Below are 17,523 nucleotides of genomic sequence, written 5' to 3'. Positions count from 1 at the left end.
AAGAAGAGACTCCTCAATTTGAACATCACTAAGCATAAAAATGACAATGAGCCAAAACATAGTATATATATTCAAAAATCCAAGAATTGGATGCCTGGGTGACTCAGTTGATTAAGCGTCTGCCTTCAGCTCAGGTCATGATCCTGAGGTCCTGGGATCAAGTTCTACATCACGCTCCCTGCTCAGCAAGGAGTTTGCTTCTCCTCCACCTCCCCCACTATCTGGTCATTCTTTCTCTCTCTCTTGCTCATTCTCTATCAAATAAGTAAAATCTTAAAAAAAAAAAAAAAAAAAAGTACATGCTAAAAAAATAAAAATCCAAGAATTCATAGAAACACAAAAACAAGCAAACAGACACCAACTGGTCCTTTTGGAAGATGCTAGGGAATTAACGATTTTGAGAACGGCTAAGTAAAGGGAAAGACTCAGGCCTGTATCCTTTCTTTCCAACACAAATGTTACCACTGGCTAACTATGTAGATGGAAATTTTCCCCTAGCAGAGGTATTTCAGTCAGCAAATAAACAAGGCATGATAAACTGAAATGTTACCGTTCACATTTCCAGAATTTAGAATCTAAACATGACGCTGGGAATACAAGAGACAGCCAGATGTGAACACACCACCACGTACGAAGTAATCTTCCCTCCAAAATGAAAAAGAGCAACTGTATTTGAAAAAGGGGAGCCTGGGTGGCTCAGCCCATAGGGCACATGACTCTTTTTCTCAGAGTCGTGAGTTCAAGTTCCAGACTGGGCCTAGAGCTTACCTAAAAATAAAATAAAAAATAAAATAAAATATAAATAAAATAATAAAATAACCCACTGTGCTGCTAGGAAAGGAGCGTCTCCTTTTGTTGCCTGGGTTCCTAGAGCATCACGTTTTATCTCCGGAGCTAATAAATGCCCTGCACACAGAAGGCCCTGAGTGCTATCATTCGAATGCAATACACGTGCAGGGCACTTAATGCCATCCCAGACTGAGAGGAAATCATGCCGGCCCGGACCCTTCTCTGCAGTCGTTTCAGGTCCACCTCCTGAGGGCATGCGGAGCAAGCGGAACCCTGTGTTGTTACATTAGACCCATTTGGTCTAATTCTTACAAAATTGTGACATATGAAGTACATATTCTTTTTTTAAAAAAAAGATTTTTTTTTAAACATTTTATTTATTTATTCATAGAGATGCAGAGAGAGAGAGAGAGAGGCAGAGACACAGGCAGAGGGAGAAGCAGGCTCCATGCAGAGAGCCTGACGTGGGACTCGATCCAGGGTCTCCAGATCACGACCTGGGCTACAGGCGGCACTAAACCACTGTGCCACCAGGGCTGCCTTAAAAAAAGATTTTTATTTATTCATGAGACACACACAGAGAGAGGCAGAGACACAGGCAGAGGGAGAAGCATGCTCCATCTAGGGAGCCAGATGTGGGACTCGATCCCGGGTCTCCGGGACGCCCAACTGCTGAGCCACCCAGGTGCCCCTGAAGTACATATTCTTATTCTTGGGGGTACCTGGGTGGCTCAGTGGGTTAAGCATCTGCCATGGCTCAGGTCACGACCCCGGGGTCCTGGGGTTGAGCCTCACATTGGGCTCCTTGCTCAGCAGGGAGCCTGCTTCTCCCCCTCCCTCTGCCTGCCGCCCCTGCTCGTGCTCACTCACTCTCTCTCTCTGTCAAATAAATAAATAAAATCTTAAAAAAAAAAACCCAGAAAACCACTTGTATTCTTTTTTTTTTAAAGATTTTTTTTGGGGGGCAGCCCCAGTGGCGCAGCGGTTTAATGCCGCCTGCAGCCCAGGGCCTGATCCTGGAGACCCGGGATCGAGTCCCATGTTAGGCTCCCTGCATGGAGCCTGCTTCTCCCTCTGCCTGTGTCTCTGCCTCTCTCTGTGTCTCAATAAATAAATAAATAATCTTAAAAAAAAAAACCCCACAAAACCACTTGTAGTTTTTTTTTTAAAGATTATTTATTTATTTATTCATGACTGACGGAGAGAGAGAGAGAGATAGGGGCAGAGACACAGGCAGAGGGAGAAGCAGGCTCCATGTAGGGAGCCTGACGTGGGACTCGATCCCAGGTCTCCAGGGTCACGCCCTGGGCTGAAGGCGGCACTAAACCGCTGTGCCACCCAGGCTGGCCACACTTGTATTCTTAAATAGTATATGCAGAAACCCAAGAGCAGAAGCCCGAGCAAGGGCCTGATCTACCGACAGCGCCCAGCTTCGTGGGCCGGCCTCGCTCACCCCTTCCTGCAAGGACACCCGAAGAGCTCGGGCCATGACAAGCTGTGGCTGAGGGGCGTGCCAGTGTCCGGGAGGACTGGGGAAGAAGAGATCGGGGTGCCTGGAGGAGGGTCCACAGGGCGCTACGTCCGCTGAATGGGGGTGCCCGCGGGAGAAGGAGATGGGGTGGGTGAAGCGGTCACGCGGGGCGAAGGCAAGACCACGTCGGGCCATGGACCAGCTCTCGCACCTTCTCCCCCAGGCAAGCCTCAGCCGCAGCGGCCCCGAAGCAAAGGTGGCGCCAGGACCCGTAGGTACCCGCCATCCGGCAGGTGCAGACACGCGCGCCTGCTCCACCTTCCGACCTCCCCACGTCCACGCTTGTCCTTAGGGGGCCTGGTGGCCGGCCTGCACAGTCCGCTTCAGCGGGGGGGTGCGGCCTGTTCGCACCCCCGGGGGCTGAACCGGGGCTGAGTCTACCTGGTGGCCCCTCTCCCTCTCCCACATTATCCCCCGTGGAAACCAGCGTCTTGGCCTATGGCCAGGTCGTGCTGGTACAAGCTCTGAGTGACTCTGGCCCAAGGACACTGGGCTCATTGGAGAGGCCTGGGCGGGGGTCCCAGGGCCACAGGCCTGATTTGCCCAGCAGAGTCCCGGGGGCAGCGTGGGGCAGGCCCAGGCCATGGTGGCAGCTTTGGCGGGAGGGTTCGGGGCCGGCAGGGGGATGACGGTGGCTCTGAGAGTTGGTCGTCGCAGCAAATGACCCGGGCCTCAGACCGAAATCTGGGTTTGAGTCTGGATTTGCCCCTTAGGAGCGTGAGAACCTGGCTACATCCTTCGGGCTGCCTGCTGTTGGCTTTCTTCGCGTACAGTCTAGGAATAAAAGCGTTAGCGTTTATCTCACATGATAGAGTTTTATGAGGAGTAAACCGAGTCCGTTTAATGTACATGGACACAACTCAGTGACCGTAGAGAAGGGTCCTGGGCTGCATCACTTCCTCTAAACCTGGAAAATGCACTGCGTATGCACTGTGTTCAATAGCACCGAGGGCCTTCCGTGGGCAAGGCATGTGTTAGCTCCATGAGATAAGAGACGATGCTCTAGGAGCCTGGGAGATGACACGAGACACTCCTTTTGCAGCAGCACAACAGGTTTTAGTGCCACATGTGCCATCTCACTCACAGTACCTCGGGTCTGGCTGACTTTCAATCACCGGCACTAACTCGAGGCTGTTGCGTCCTTGGCAACCGTAGTGCCTACAAAGGACTGGAGGTGACTTTGTCCCAATGTGCAGAAAATTATTTTTTTATATCTCCTGGTTAGCTTTGGAATGCTTTTCTCTGCACAGTGGCAGGCTTATTTTTCCATTTATTAAATTGACACGAGTTACTGTGCTGGTGTGCTCTGACACTCAGAGGTGAGTGAGACCCTGACAGCGATGCAAAGAAAAGGTGATACATTCCATGATAAAAGCACAAGCAAAAAAAAAAAAAAAAGCACAAGCAGACCTAGTTCTGCTTTAGAGAGAAGGAAAGATCTCATATCTCATGGAGGAGGTGATAGAGCAGGATGGGCTAGGTTGGCCGCCATACAGACCCAACCCTCTGCTCTCAAAGGCTTAACATCCCCAAAGTTTGCTTCTCATTCATGCTCTACAGCCCATGGCCATTAGCAAGAGTCTCCGCTCACTGCAGCCACTTTGGATCACAGGGTGACGGGAGGTTTTGTCTCAACATGTACTTCATTGGGGAAGAGGGCATGGGATAGTGTATTACTTCCTTTTTTTTTTTTTAAGATTTTATTTATTTATTTGAGAGAGAGCATGAGTGGGGAGAGGGGCAGAAGCAGAGGAAGAAGCAGACTCCTCGCTGAGCAGGGGGCCCGATGCAATGCGGGGCTTGCTGCGGGGACTCGGGAATCATGACCTGAGCCCAAGGCAAGCCCACAGGGCCTCCGAGGCGCCCCTGTATGTCACTTCCTTATGCTCCCACCTGGAAGTGGTGTTTACCTCCTCATTGAACATTTCCTTGTCCACAGCTAGCCATAGGACCACACCTAACTTCAAAGGGGAGGGAGTGCAAGCCCAGCCTGTGCCCAGAGGGCAGAAAGCTAAAAACACTAGGTGAACAATGACAACACACTCATGACTCCCGTGAGTGACTTTTGTCCCAATGCTCGGAGACGAGTGTGAAGGAGAAGTGCTTTTCCATGCACAAGGAGCATGAGGAAAGGTGTGTATCAGAAAGTCTGCTTGCAGAGACAGGGCCCAGAGAGGCCTGCTGGGAGGCAGGGTTGCAAAGGAAGACGGATCACACCGTGAAAGCCATGCTAAGGAGGTCGGATGGGATCCAGAAGGGTTTGCAGAAGCCGTGGCTTAGGAAGAGCAACTTGGTTGCCGGGTACAGGGGGGCTTGGGGGGGCGCACACAGGAGATCCTGTCACTGCTCACACACATCCAGGAACCGGGTGATGAGGGCTTGCAATCAAGGGGTCTCCTAAAGGGGGAGGAAAAAAAGGGCTAAACATATCTGCTCCTGGAAAGAAAGACTTGGTCAGATTTGGAACTAATTAGATGCAAAGTGTAAGAGGGTGGGGAGTCCCAGAGAATTCCTGGATTCTGAGGCTAGGCCTCTGCCACCATAGCCCGGCGACAGGGTGGAAGGGGGCCACGTCTGGGAAGGAAGTTTGCAGAGCAGGACTTTTTACTTTTGTTTACTCCTGTTTCCCAGCACCTAGGACAGTGCTGAGCATATAATATGTGCTCAGTAATATCTGTTGAGCGTGTCACACCAGTAGCTCACAAACGGAGAAGTTCCCAAGCAGCTCTCAGTGGAGACGCCGCGCTCCTTCATGATGTCAATATTAGGAAAGCAGATTTACCTACTTGAAGCCCTTAGACGACTGGGCAAGAAAGCGTAGGGAAAAAAGGGAGGAGGCCCAAGAGACAACTTTGGGAACCTGGACATTCAGGGGCCAGAGAGGACGACCACGGAATCCAGGGAAGGGGAGCATTTGAGCTTGGATCAAGAGTATGGGGCGCGGCAAACAGGTGAGGATGCTGGGAACAGGTAAGACCGCACCTGGTGGAGCAACTGGAGTCCTGGTCACCCACCCCGGGGCGGCTGGACGGCCCAGGCAGGGCCTCCCGGCGGAGGGCAGAGGCGGCCGCGAGGAAGGCGGGCAGCGGCGGAGGCGGAGGCGGAGGCGGAGGCCGGGTCTAGGGCCGGTGGTGGTTCTTGTTTGGGTTTGGAAGGGTTGTAATTGAGACCCGGTCACGTAGCAAGGTGGGGAGAGATTGCAGATGCCTGAGGGAGGGAGCGAAAGCCCGGGTGGCATCCAGGAGGCGGCGGCCGGTGCTCTCCCAGCGCAAGGGGTCACCTCCGGGAGAGGGAGAGGGCGGGCTGCTAGGTCCCTCCCCGGGACCGGGCGGGCGGCGCGGTTGGCGAGGGGCCACCGCCAGGCAGGTCGCCGGGTCTCCGCGTCCGTCAGCTTCGGGTCCCCGGGCTGGGGGTGGGGGTGGGGGTGGGGGTGAGGGGTGGGGGTGGGGTCGAGGTGGGGGGCGCGGGGCCGGCGCGCGGCGGGAGGGAGCGAGGGAGGGAAGGAGGGCGGGCCCGCGAGGGGCGGGGCGGGCCCGGGGAGGCCACACCCTGAAACTACCTGCCCGGGACAGGAAGAGCGAGCGCGAGAGGACCGCCGGCGGCCGCACGCCGGGCTGCGACCGGAACTCGGCTCGGCCTGCGCGCACCCTGCCCTGCTCCCGCGCCCCCGAGCGCCCCCCGCGCCCCCCGCGCCCCCGAGCGCCCCCCGCGCCCTCTGCGCCTCCGAGCGCCCCCGCGCCCCCGAGCGCCTCCTGCGCGTTCCCCGCGCCCCCGAGCGCCCCCCGCGCACCTGCGCCCCCGCGCCCCCCGCGCGCCTCCCGCGCGCCCTGCGCCCCCCGCGCGCCCCGAGCGCCCACGGCGATGGCAGGCGGCCGCCCGCGGGGCCCGCGCCGCTGAGACTCGCGACCCGCCACCGGGACCATGAAGAGCAGCCGCGCCCTCAAGGGCGAGCGCGGCCGCCAGGACCTCCGCGCCGGCCTCAAGTACAGCGCGCGGCCCGAGGTGGGCGCGGGGGGCGGGGGGCGGAGGGCGCGGGGCGCAGGGGGGCGCGGGGGGCGGGAGGGGCGCAGGGGGACGCAGGGGGGCGCAGGGGGCGGGGGACGCAGGGGGGCGCGGGGCTCAGGGGGGCGCAGGGGGCGCAGGGGGCGGGGGGCGCAGGGGGGCGCAGGGGACGCAGAGGGGCGGGGGGCGCAGGGGGCGGGAGGGGCGCAGGGGGACGCAGGGGGGCGCAGGGGGCGGGGCCGCACCGAGCGTCCCGGGGCCGCGGCGCGGGTTGAGCGCGGCGAGGGGCCCCGCTCCGCTGCCCCCGGCCGGGGCGGCCCGGCAGGTGGACTTTCCTGTCGGACGGGTGCCTGCGCCCCGGTCCCCGCCGAGCGGCGCGCTCCGCCCCGGGCCGGGCCAGGCCGGCGTCCGCGGTCGGGCGCTGGGCTCGGGGCGCACGTCGGGGCCGGGCGGAGGCGCCGCGCCCCTGCGGCCCGCGAGGGGGCTTCCGGGGGGCCGGGCCCGGTCCGCAGGTGCTGCCGGGGGCCGAGGCCGCGGGTGGGGGCTGCGCCCGCGGAAGGTCCCTGGTGCGACCGACACAGCAGCGAGGCCCCGCGGGAGCCCCAGGACGCGGGGGCCCCAGGACGCGGGAGCCCCAGGACGCGGGAGCCCCAGGACGCGGGAGCCCCAGGATGCGGGGGCTGGACGCGGGGGCGGGGGCGGCGGCGGCTCCCTGCAGGCGGCCCGGCCAGGCCTCCGCACCGTCTCTGCGACCCCGGGCCCCAGGGCTCCCCAGGTCAGGGCGGGCACCGTGGGCGCAGCTTGGAAAGCTCCAAGGCAGCTTCCTCCCTGCGGGCGTCGGGGTCCGGGACCACCCGCTGCCCCGCCAGACCTTGTAGGTCCCTGAAGTCGGGTCCTTTTCCCCTGTTGGCGGGGTGACTCCGGGGGTTTGCAGAAGACCAGATCTGGGGGCTGCGGCGCTAGCCAGACCCCGGAGCAGCTCCCCTGGCCCCCTTGTTTTCTCCACACTTGACTTCCTGCGTGGAAAGAAGCAGCGCAGTCAGGGCGGCCAGCCTGGAGGCCCGGGCCCTTCCCGCCCAGCCTCCCTGCTGGAGGCCCATCCACCCCGTGCCCGCCTTTTATTTTCCCTTCTGTAAGTGCCGTGTTTACGGATCCTTGATACCTGCCTGCTGGGCCTCTAGCCTCCTGCCTCCGCAGTGGGGGGCCTGCTGTTTGGTATTTGTTATTTAGGGGCTGGGGTTTTTTTTTTTTTTTTTTTCCTCCTCCACTTCCCTTTCTGGGATTTGCCAGTCTTGGCGCCCAGGGGCGGGGCCTGGGGCTCCTTGCCTCGCTCTGAGCCACCACAGCCAGCTCTCTCTTGTCACCTGCAAGCCCTTGCTTACTTTTCCCCTTGGTCCCTGCCGGTTTTCTCATCTTCTGCAAGGCTCACACATTCTCTCTTCCATCGGGTTCTTCCCTCTTCCCTGATTCTGCGATTTTCCTTCGCATGGATCACTCTTTGTCCTCTCTCCTGCCAAGTTCTACTGAACCAGCTTCGAGGCTAGTCCCGGGCCCAGCACTGTTGGAGGGAAGGTTCTCCAAGACAAGATAGCACTGCTTCCCTTAAGGAAGTGACAGTCCCGAGAGTCCTGCTAAGAGGTGCAAAAATTCGACGTGATGCAGTGGGTTCTGAAGAAAGTAGCCGACTGTGCCCAAGGCTCACTTCCATGCCTCCAGGAAGGCTTCACGTACTCCTTCCCATCCCATGCCTTAGCAGGAAGCTTGCTCCCTGGATCACCTTGCAGTGTTTGCAGTCAGGGTCTGCAGACTCGGCCTTGACCCGTCCCCCGACCAGGAGGTACAGCTGCTGCCCCTGATTTCACCCCATTAGCAGAGCCCGGCCAGGTCGTGCTGAGCCCCAAAGGGAAACCAGTGCTTTTGAGTTCTGGGTTCTGGCTACTTCCATTCCTGCATGGTTGGAGAAGAGTTCTGCTGGAGGTTCTTGTGTATATGGCAGCATCTTTCCCAAGGACTGTGGCCCTCGCCCCAGCCCAAGCTGTTCCCATCAAGCAGGAAGGGGCCACCTCAGGTTTCCCTACTGTCCCCAGGACCCTGATGTCTGGGGACTGTGTGAGCCTTCCCTGCACGAGAGCAGGTGTGCAGATGCCAACTATCGTGGCCACCAGGAAGAGCCAGGGAGCCTGCCTCACTGAGTGTGGAATATTTGATGGAGCTGTGAAAGTGCCGTGACATCCACTGGTGCCTCCTCAAGTGCCCGCCCTGGGTAGGACTCGTATTCCCTAGGCACATGGAGGCCACGATTGGGAAATCAGGTGTGGGGGGTAGGCTGTGCGGCTCCGGCTGTTCAGAGAGTCATCTCTTTATTAACTAGTCAGACATTCACTCATCCCTGTACCAAATATTTATTAGATACCCACCGCCCGAGCACGTGCCAGGCCGGGCTGGATGATAACAATGAGAAAGACTCCAGCCATCGAGCCCTTGCTTAAGGCGAAGGCCCAGGGGTTCAGGAGTTCAGTTCTGTGGGTGTGCTAAGTCCTAGACTCCAGAGGAGCCCAGGGCGGGCACTTAGAGGCAGCTAACCCACGCTCGAAGGGGCAGGGTAGAGGAGTTGGGGCAAGTAGGCCATTGTGATGTGGTGGCCGGAGTGTCCAGCGTGAAGCCAGGACCCGGTGCCTCCCCTCTCCTGGCCGGTGACCTCAGAGATGTGACCTAATCTTTGGAAGCCTCAGTTTCTGTAACTATGAAATGGGGATGACATGCATGGTATAGATTTGTTGCAAGGATGGAAAGGGACACTTCCCGTCCGAGCCCTCTGTAAGTTGCAGTGTGTAGGTACACAGTTTGGATCTCTGAGCTGGAAGAGGCCTGGTGACAAACAGGAAGGTGGTGTCGTCTTGGTGGGAGGCCCGCGGAGGCCAGGAACCAGGCCGGTGGTGGGGACTGGCCTCCCAGCAGGGCCGGCCTGCGCTGCTGAACGCAGGGGCTCTCTGAGGAGTTTTGGGGAATGAGACCGCTCTTTGCACAGCAGCTTCTATGGGAAAGACCCCCCCCCCTTTTTTTTAAAGATTTTATCCATTTATTCGTGAGAGACACAGAGAGAGAGAGGCAGAGACACAGGCAGAGGGAGAAGCAGGTTCCATGCAGGGAGACCGATGCGGGGCTCCATCCCGGGTCTCCAGGATCAGGCCCTGTGCTGAAGGCGGCGCTAAACTGCTGAGCCACCCGGGCTGCCCAAGAAAGACCCTTCTATGGAAAGGAAGTATGTGCCCACGACCACTACCACCGATTCCTCATTCCCCTCTTCCTCCCGCCTTCAAAACAAAACTTTAAAAAAAACTCCCTCCTTTCTGGGTTCTCTTGAGCACGTGCTGGGCTCTCTCAGAGGCCCGTGTGCTAGGAGGGTGTGCACAGGGGAGCAGGGAGGAGCAGCGGAGGTGGACAGTGATGAACCCGGATGGCTCTTTAGGGGGGACTCGCCCCCCAGGTGCTGTGAATGAACAGGGAGCCTGGCTACACCAGAGGGGGCCTCCCTGCTGCCCTCGGCCCCGGGAAGGCTTGGACCTTCGTGGCCTCATTTGGGAGATGGGAAAACAGGGGGAGAAAGCAACCCTAGCCTGCCGGCTGCCCCAGTCGGAGGCCCGGGCCGTCTAAAGCCGTGGGGACGCTCGTGGGTGGGTCGGCCCCGAGCCGGCTTGCTGGTGGCGGCGCCACATCCTCACCCCACCTGGGCCTCTCATGCTTTGCTCCCGGGGCAGGTGGCGGTCTGTGTTGCGGTGGCCGGTGGCCCCTGGGTGCTGGAGTTCCCGTGGTGTCAGTTCCTCCTGTGGCCTCTGGTTCTGCCCACATTGTTGGCTCATGTCTCTCCCAAGAGAGAAAGTCTGTTCTTAGAGGAAGAGAGTGTGGCCGAGCCCCTCAGCCCAGGGCCACGTCTTCAGGACGGAGTGTTTAGATCACTGCTAGCTTCTGTTGGGCATATTCCGTGAATCACGCCTCTTAGCAGTATTACTCCCCCTTCATAGGTGAGGGAAGTGGGAGCACAGAGAGCTAAGAACTTGCCTGACGTCAGAGTGGGACTGGAATTTGAAGCCAGGTGGTCTGGCTCTGCTTAACTCTACTAGGACCGCGCGGGTGCTAAGACAGGGCTGTCCGTCCACGGAGCTCAGGCCCGGCTGGCTTATGACGGGAAAGAATTAGTTTGATTTGGGCAAGAAACTGGATTTCTCCTCCTCTTAGGATGCTTCTGAGATGCTGGGGGCTTACCATGATTACAATGGCCAGCTCGCAGTTCATGGGTGGCAATGGAAACGCCAGGGCTTCTCAGAATTCTGGCTCAGGCTGGCAGGGGTGAGACGGTATCTGCAGTTAGTTCAGAGTTCTCGAACATGAATTGCCTCTTTTTCTTTGTTAAGGACTTTCCAGAAGCAGGTCTCTACTAAAATTTCTGTCTTGGAATCTAGTATTTTCTGAATTTGCTAAATTCTGCCCAGGGTTAGCAACGGAATCCTTGGGTTCCTTGGGGGCAGTTGGCAAACTGGTCCAAATCTTGGAGCCTTTGTTTCCCTGAGGTGGTGATGTTGGGGGAGAGGTAGAGCAGAATATGGTAACAGCCATTTCTACCCGTCACCGAATAGGTGTATTTCAGCTCATCATCCCTCTCTAGTCTCACACCAACCCTATGGGGGGGGGGGGGGGCAGCCCTATTTACAGATGAGAATACTGAGGCTCAGAGGGTTCGCATGATGACCCAAAGGCAATTAGAGGTAGAACAAGGGTTCCAACCCAGATCTGCATGACTTCAAAGCCTAGATCTTAACCGCAAAGACATTATACAGTTGTATTCCAAAGATGATGGTGATTGATGCACATCCCCAGCAAAATACGGGAACACGTTATTAAGCAGAGAGTGGTGAGCACCAGGCGCCAACCCAAGTCCACAAATACCTCTCGCACCAAACGCGTCTGGTTTCCCCTTTTGATGAAGTTACTCATCCGGTCGACCAGGAGACTGACGGGAGGTGTGATTTCAACAAGCCTTTGAACAAAATGTGGCTTTATTTATTATACACATGATTATAGCCATGAAGGCAGTTTTAAAATGAAAAAAAGAAAAGACTCACCTACCCAGGCCAGCAAATCTGGTTGTTTACATTTCCCTGGCCTCCTTACAGGCCTTACCATATGCATAGGTTTTATCTAGTTCTTGTTGTGCTCATCTCCTTTGTGTCCCGGCCTTCTCTTCTATCTGCAGGGTCGTGGCGTCCCCGGGGGCTGGAAGACCAGCGAGGTCTGGAAGATCCGTGTCTGGCTGAACGACTGTGCCTAAGAGGGTCCCTTTGTCACTCTGTGCGGTTAGCCTGGGGGCGGCTCCTAACTCCTGCCTGCCTCCTGTGCCATTTCTTGTTTACCAACAATTCTGATGAAGTCTCCGAGCGTTTGCTTATCAGCTTTGTAGATGACACCCTCCTGGGAGGGAAAGGCCAATACCTCGGATGACTTAATTCTGAGTCACTAGGACCTGGACGGCCGGCTTGGTGGGGTGCCAGCAATTGTGTCCAGCTGTGTCGGGAGTGAGTGCTGTGCTGGGTGCCCCACCCTAACACTGGAAACAAAACCCACCTGCTCCCACGGTTGGGGTGTGAGGAGGAGGCCGAGGAAGAACAAGCAGGGCACCGTAGGAGATCTAGTATGTGGAGTCAACGGCAAGCTTAGTAAGAGCCAGGCCTGTTGTGTGGCTCCCGAAAATGCAAAGTAAATTCCTCCTTCCCCATATTTTTATTTGGTTATACCCTTTAAAATTATCATTTAAAAAAGACTAATAGATACACATTTTTTTTAAAAAAATTTAATTTATTTATTCATGAGAAACACAGAGAGAGAGAGAGAGTGGGGCATGAGAGACACAGGCAGAGGGAGAAGCAAGCTCCATGCAGGGAGCCTGATGTGGGACTCGATCCCGGGACCCAAGGATCACACCCTGGGCTGAAGGCGGCGCTAAACTGCTGAGCCACCTGGGCTGCCCTAGATACACATTTTTCAAAAAAGATTTTATTTATTCATAAGAGACACACAGAGAGAGGGGCAGAGACAGAAGCAGAGGGAGAAGCAGGCTTCCCATGGGAGCCCAATGCGGGACTTGATCCCAGGACCCCGGGATCATGCCCTGAACCGAAGGCAGGTGCTCAACCACTGAGCCACCCAGGCGTCCCTGATAGATACATATTTAAAGAAAATTTGGATAACTCAGATAAATGAAAAGAATTGAGAAAGGAGAGAAAATGCCCTAGAAAGGCATTTTTTTAAAAATATTTTATTTATTTATTCATGAGAGAGAGACAGAGAGAGGCAGAGACACTGGCAGACACAGGCAGAGGGAGAAGCAGGCTCCATACAGGGAGCCCAACGTGGGACTTGATCCTGGGGCTCCAGGGTCACGTCCTGGGCCAAAGGCAGGCGCCAAACCACTGAGACACCCAGGGATCCCCTAGAAAGGCATTTTTAATCATTTGGTATTGCCTATGCATTTTTCTAAATGAAACTGCTTTTTTAACAGAAAAAAATAATAAATTACTTTTTTTCTGAATACAAAAGTTAGGAAGGGTTTCTTTTTTTTTCTTTTTTTTTTTTTTAATTTGTTTCTTTGTTTTTATCAAGCAATACAAAAGTATGCAAGGTAGAAAGCAAAGTTCCTCTGAAATTCTTTCCCTGGGGCTTTATAACCCCTGTAAGTAGTTTGGCTTACAATCTCCCAAGGCCTTTTTTTAAAAAAATTTTATTTATTTGAGAGAGTGCAAGTGAGTGCGAGTGGGGGGTGTGCAGGGGGAGAGGGAGAAGCAGACTGCCCCCTGAGCAGGGAGCCCAGTGCAGGGGGGGCTCCATCCCAGGACCCTGAGGTCAGGACCTGAGCTGAAGCTTCACCGACTGAGCCCCCCAGGCTGTTACTCACGTGGATGTTAATATATTTGTGATGCGTTTTCTCCCCCAAATAGAGTCATAATCTAATTCCTATTCTGCAGCTAAAGCCACGGTCGTGGTCCATCAGTGCATCAAACATGTATTAACTGTCTCAAGCCATGGACTGGAACAAGGCAGCCCTTTTCTCCCATCCTGAAAGAGCAAGTGCTTGGCCTTGAGATGGCGAGAGGCTGGGGCTGGGGGGGTGTCTGGGGTGCTAGGGGACCCTGGGGAAGTCACCTGATTAAAACAGAGGGGGGGGGGCCCTGGGGAGCCTCTGGGAGGAGACGTGGGAGGCGAGCTTAGCGGGATGGGAAGTGCTTGTAGGCTTCCTGACCTTGTGTTTTCATCCGACCGACCGACCGTGCATTCTAGAGTTTTCTCGTGGCATTACCTACTCTTTGAAAACCCGTTTTTGATTCCCGCGTAAGCTTTCATCAAGTGGGCATGTCACCGTTTATGATTACTATTTGTTTTGATTATTTGTGTGTGCTCCCTGAGCCGTTGTTGGGCAGGTAATGGACCTGGGACCCCTGGGGAAGGGAGGCGATGGGCCAACGGCCCGTGGGCCCCAGGCTGGTCCACGTTTGAGTTACGCCGCTGGGTTGTAGGCAGTCGTGTCTCGATATGGCAGGCCGAGGCGAGGCAGGAGGTGGCCAGAGGTGACAAACACTTAGTTTGCATAGTCCGCGGGCCACCAGCCAGGCCGGGGAGCAGGGGCCTCCGGGGGCGGTCAGGCCGCCGCGCTGCCCGAGGTTGGCACCCAGGGAAAGCTCCGCTGCCCCAGCGAGGGTGCGCCGGACGGCAGGCGGGATCGCTTCTATGCGCCTCCAAGGACACAACTGCGGGGACGCTGCTGAGCGTGCCGTTGGCCTCCAGGGGCCCCCAGGGCCGCGCTGTCCTGCGTGCTGCCACCAGGCTCCTGCTCCCGGACTCTGGCTTTAGGGCCCGCTTTGGGAAGCGAGGCGTCCCAGGAGGCGGGGGGGCGGGGGGTGCCCCAAGCTTCTGCAGTCATTTCGGGGCCGTGTGGCAGCGGTGGGAAGGGGGAGGCCGGCCCGTGGCGCCTGCTGCTGTGGATACGATGCAGTGCAAAGCAGCACAAGCCCCGGTGCCCGCGATGACCAAACGATTGTCCAGAGAAGTGTGCAGAGTGAAGGACGCCAGCAATCTTAAAACACTGACGCTGGATGGTTCATTTATGTGCTGGTTTTGAAAGGACAATTCAAGGACAGGAGGATAGACGGGCGGGGAGGGGACGGGGAGGAGGCGGCCCTGGTTCCTGAAGGGCGGCGGGATGGATCTTGGTGCTGGACACAGAACCAGCTGTTATCTGGGCTGGTGGCCGGGGGCCCCCCACGCCCGAGATCGGTGCCGTGGAACTTCGAACTCACACTCACAAATGAGCAAAGGAAAAGGAGAAACCCAGATCGCCGGCCTGCGTCCGCACTGGGTATCCCGATGCAGCACCTTTCCGCTGGGAGAAGCTGGGCGGAGGGTGCACAGGGGGCTCCCCGTGGTGTTTCTCACACCTGCAGGGGAACCTCGTTCTCTCAGTAACAAAGGCAGTGAGTGCGAAAAGCACGGGCCGAGACGTCAGAAAGGGGGTTCGGTGGGTCGTGGGGGGAAGGATGAGAAGGGCTGCGCGGCGCTGCTCTCGTCTCTCTTGTTTCGTTTCGGGTGTGATCTCTGGCTGTGCAGCTCCTGGCAGAGCCCTGTGCTCCCTGAATCCGGTGACTGGGGGCCGGAGGGGCGACACTGGCTGGGTGGGAAGAGGCTCTCAGGAGAGGACCCAGGCAGGACAGGACCCAGGCAGACTTGGGCCGACGAAGGGCCGAGGGTGGAGTGGGGGCTGCTGGTGGCGTACTCTCCCACTGATCTGGGATTCTCCGGTGGGATTGCAAAAGACGTTGTGCCCTGGGGGGGCAGGGGTGCATTTAATTGAAGACCAGGAGAGGAAGATGCTGGGAGAGTCCACACTTGGGTGGAGCTGCCCAGCGCAGGTGGCCAGGCTGGGTGACACCGGAGAGCCGGGCAGGCTGTCAACAGAACCCTGGGGTGTGGACCGACCATTCTGTCCCCTTCCAGGAGGATGAAGCGCACAGGGGATGTAAGCCCTGGCACCGGGAGATCCCCGGCTGGCCCGGGGTAGGCTACCCAAGCGTGGCTGTGGAAAGAGAGGTCCCTCAGTCGGTCAACCAACCAACCAAACTCTATGACCTTTGGCCAAGGTCATAGCGGGGGTTGGAGAGAGATGCAGAATGAAGAAGACACTGGGGTACCCTGGCCCCCTAGGACTGCCTGGTCTTAGCATGACAGTGGGGTATCATTGATGCCAAGTGGGCGTACAGGCCACGGGGTGGGGGGAGGCCCCAAGGAGAAAATCCTGTGGATTAAGATGGTCTGTGGAAGCTTCCTGGAGGGGCCCAGCCTTGGGCTGTGTTTTCAGGGGTGGTGAGGGGAGCGCAGCCATTCTGAGCTGGGCAGGATGGGAGCAGCTTCCCGGCTCCGTACAGGTGTGGGGGCCCCCGGCTAGGGGCAAGGTCAGAGGTAGGGGGTCAGCACCCCTACACCTGTGGCGCAAGGGTGGAAATGCATATGCAGAGTTGGGCAAGGCATCTCACCGCTTGGGCCCCAGAAGCAGATAGTTTTGCAGAGTTTTTTTTTTTTTTTTTTTTTTTTTTTTAAGATTTATTTATTTATTCATGAGAGACAGAGAGAGAGAGAGAGGCAGAGGGAGAAGCAGGCTCCATGCAGGGAGCCCGACGTGGGACCCGATCCCGGGACCCTAGGATCACGCCCTGGGCTGAAGGTGGCACTAAACCGCTGAGCCACCAGGTGTCCCAGCCATCTGGGTTTTTGATGTTAGCCCTCCTTTACCCATTTCCTCATCTGGAAATGCAACCTGATTATAGGAGTTAGAGATAATCTGTATTTAAAATGCCTAAATGGCACAAAGATGTGTAGAAATCATGAATATGCTCGTGGTGGCTCCGCCCTCTCCCCTGAGCTGTGTGGCACGCAGATGATGGGTTGAGAGCCCTGGCAACTGTCCAGGTGTCCCCAGAGCCCTGTGAGCCTTGGCCGCCTTCCTATAGCCGCCCAGGAAGGCCTTGGGTGAGGCGTCCTCTAACCGCACGGCTTGGAAACCGGTCACAGTCCTTGAGGGCAGCTTTTCAAGGAATAGTCTGGACACCTTCTGGGTCCTGAGGCTACTTGAGCCAGTCTGTTCATTATTTTATTATTTTGAGGTTCTGTAAATAATTGCATTTGAAATGGATTTTTAAAAATATTTATCTGTTTATTTGAGGGAGAGGAGGGGCAGAGGGAGAGAGAATCTCCAAGCAGACCCACTGTGGAGCTGGATCCCAGGACCCCGAGATCATGAAATCAAGAGTTGGCCACTCAATCGACTGAGCCCCCCAGGTGACCCTGAGATTTTTTTAAAAAAGATTTTATTTATTTATTCATGAGAGACACAAAGAGAGAGAGGCAGACACAGGCAGAGGGAGAAGCAGGCTTCTCGTGGGGAGCCCGATGCAGGACTCGATCCCAGGACCCCAGGGTCACACCCTGAGCCAAAGGCAGATGCTCCACCACTGAAACCACTGAGCCACCCAGGCGTCCCTGAGATATGTTTTAATGTTTTAAAAACATGTTTTGGAAATGACTGGAAACCTGAAGTGTAGACGGAGGCCTAGAATGTAAATAGGTGGCAGACTTGATGGCTTTGCTAGGTGAGTCTCCTCTGGGCTGTGAGGGTGCGGAGGTCCCTAGGAGGGCTTGCTTCTCTCCCCCAGGCCACTCCCTGCCTTCCTCAGACGAGGGGAGAGGGGGATGGGAGCCAGGTGGGAGCAGGACGCCTTCCTGGTGCCTTTGGCCCTGGGCGAGTGGCAAGAGGGCAGGGGCCATGGGCTACGGTTGAGGCCGCACGGTGTTTTTGTTTCATCATAATGTTTGAACTTGAACTCCAGCCGTTCCCCCAGACCTGAGGGAGGAATGGGCCTCAGTCGCTTTAGGCAGGTGGATGGACTGTGGGCGGAGAAATGAAAATCGAAGGGCGATAGTAGGTAGGCCTCTGTCATTAGCAGGAATCGGCTAATTACGTTTTACAACACCTCTACTTAGAAGGTGCAAGGGGTTATTAACCTACTTTTCAGAGGGGAAGACTGAGGTACAGTGAGAAGTATTTGCCCCAGGGTTTCGGGGTTCCCAGGCCTGACCCCTAATCCCGGTGATAACCAGCCCAA

At 56.7% G+C, this 17,523-nt stretch overlaps 1 protein-coding gene across 1 annotated transcript in view; it reads left to right on the top strand.

The window, feature by feature from the left end:
• The first annotated feature begins 6,127 nt into the window (after window positions 1-6,127).
• ST14 (ST14 transmembrane serine protease matriptase) overlaps window positions 6,128-17,523 on the top strand; it is a 37,075-nt gene continuing 25,679 nt past the window's right edge. The window contains 1 exon segment of the mRNA XM_072729324.1: window positions 6,128-6,322. Within this exon segment, the coding sequence (XP_072585425.1) occupies window positions 6,242-6,322 (81 nt within the window). The 5' untranslated portion in view covers window positions 6,128-6,241.

The sequence above is a fragment of the Vulpes vulpes genome, chromosome 12, assembly GCF_048418805.1.
Source record: "Vulpes vulpes isolate BD-2025 chromosome 12, VulVul3, whole genome shotgun sequence".
Classification (NCBI taxonomy): Eukaryota; Metazoa; Chordata; class Mammalia; order Carnivora; family Canidae; genus Vulpes; species Vulpes vulpes.
The sequence above is the reverse complement of the archived record's forward strand: the minus strand, read 5'-3'. Positions and strand labels throughout refer to the sequence as shown.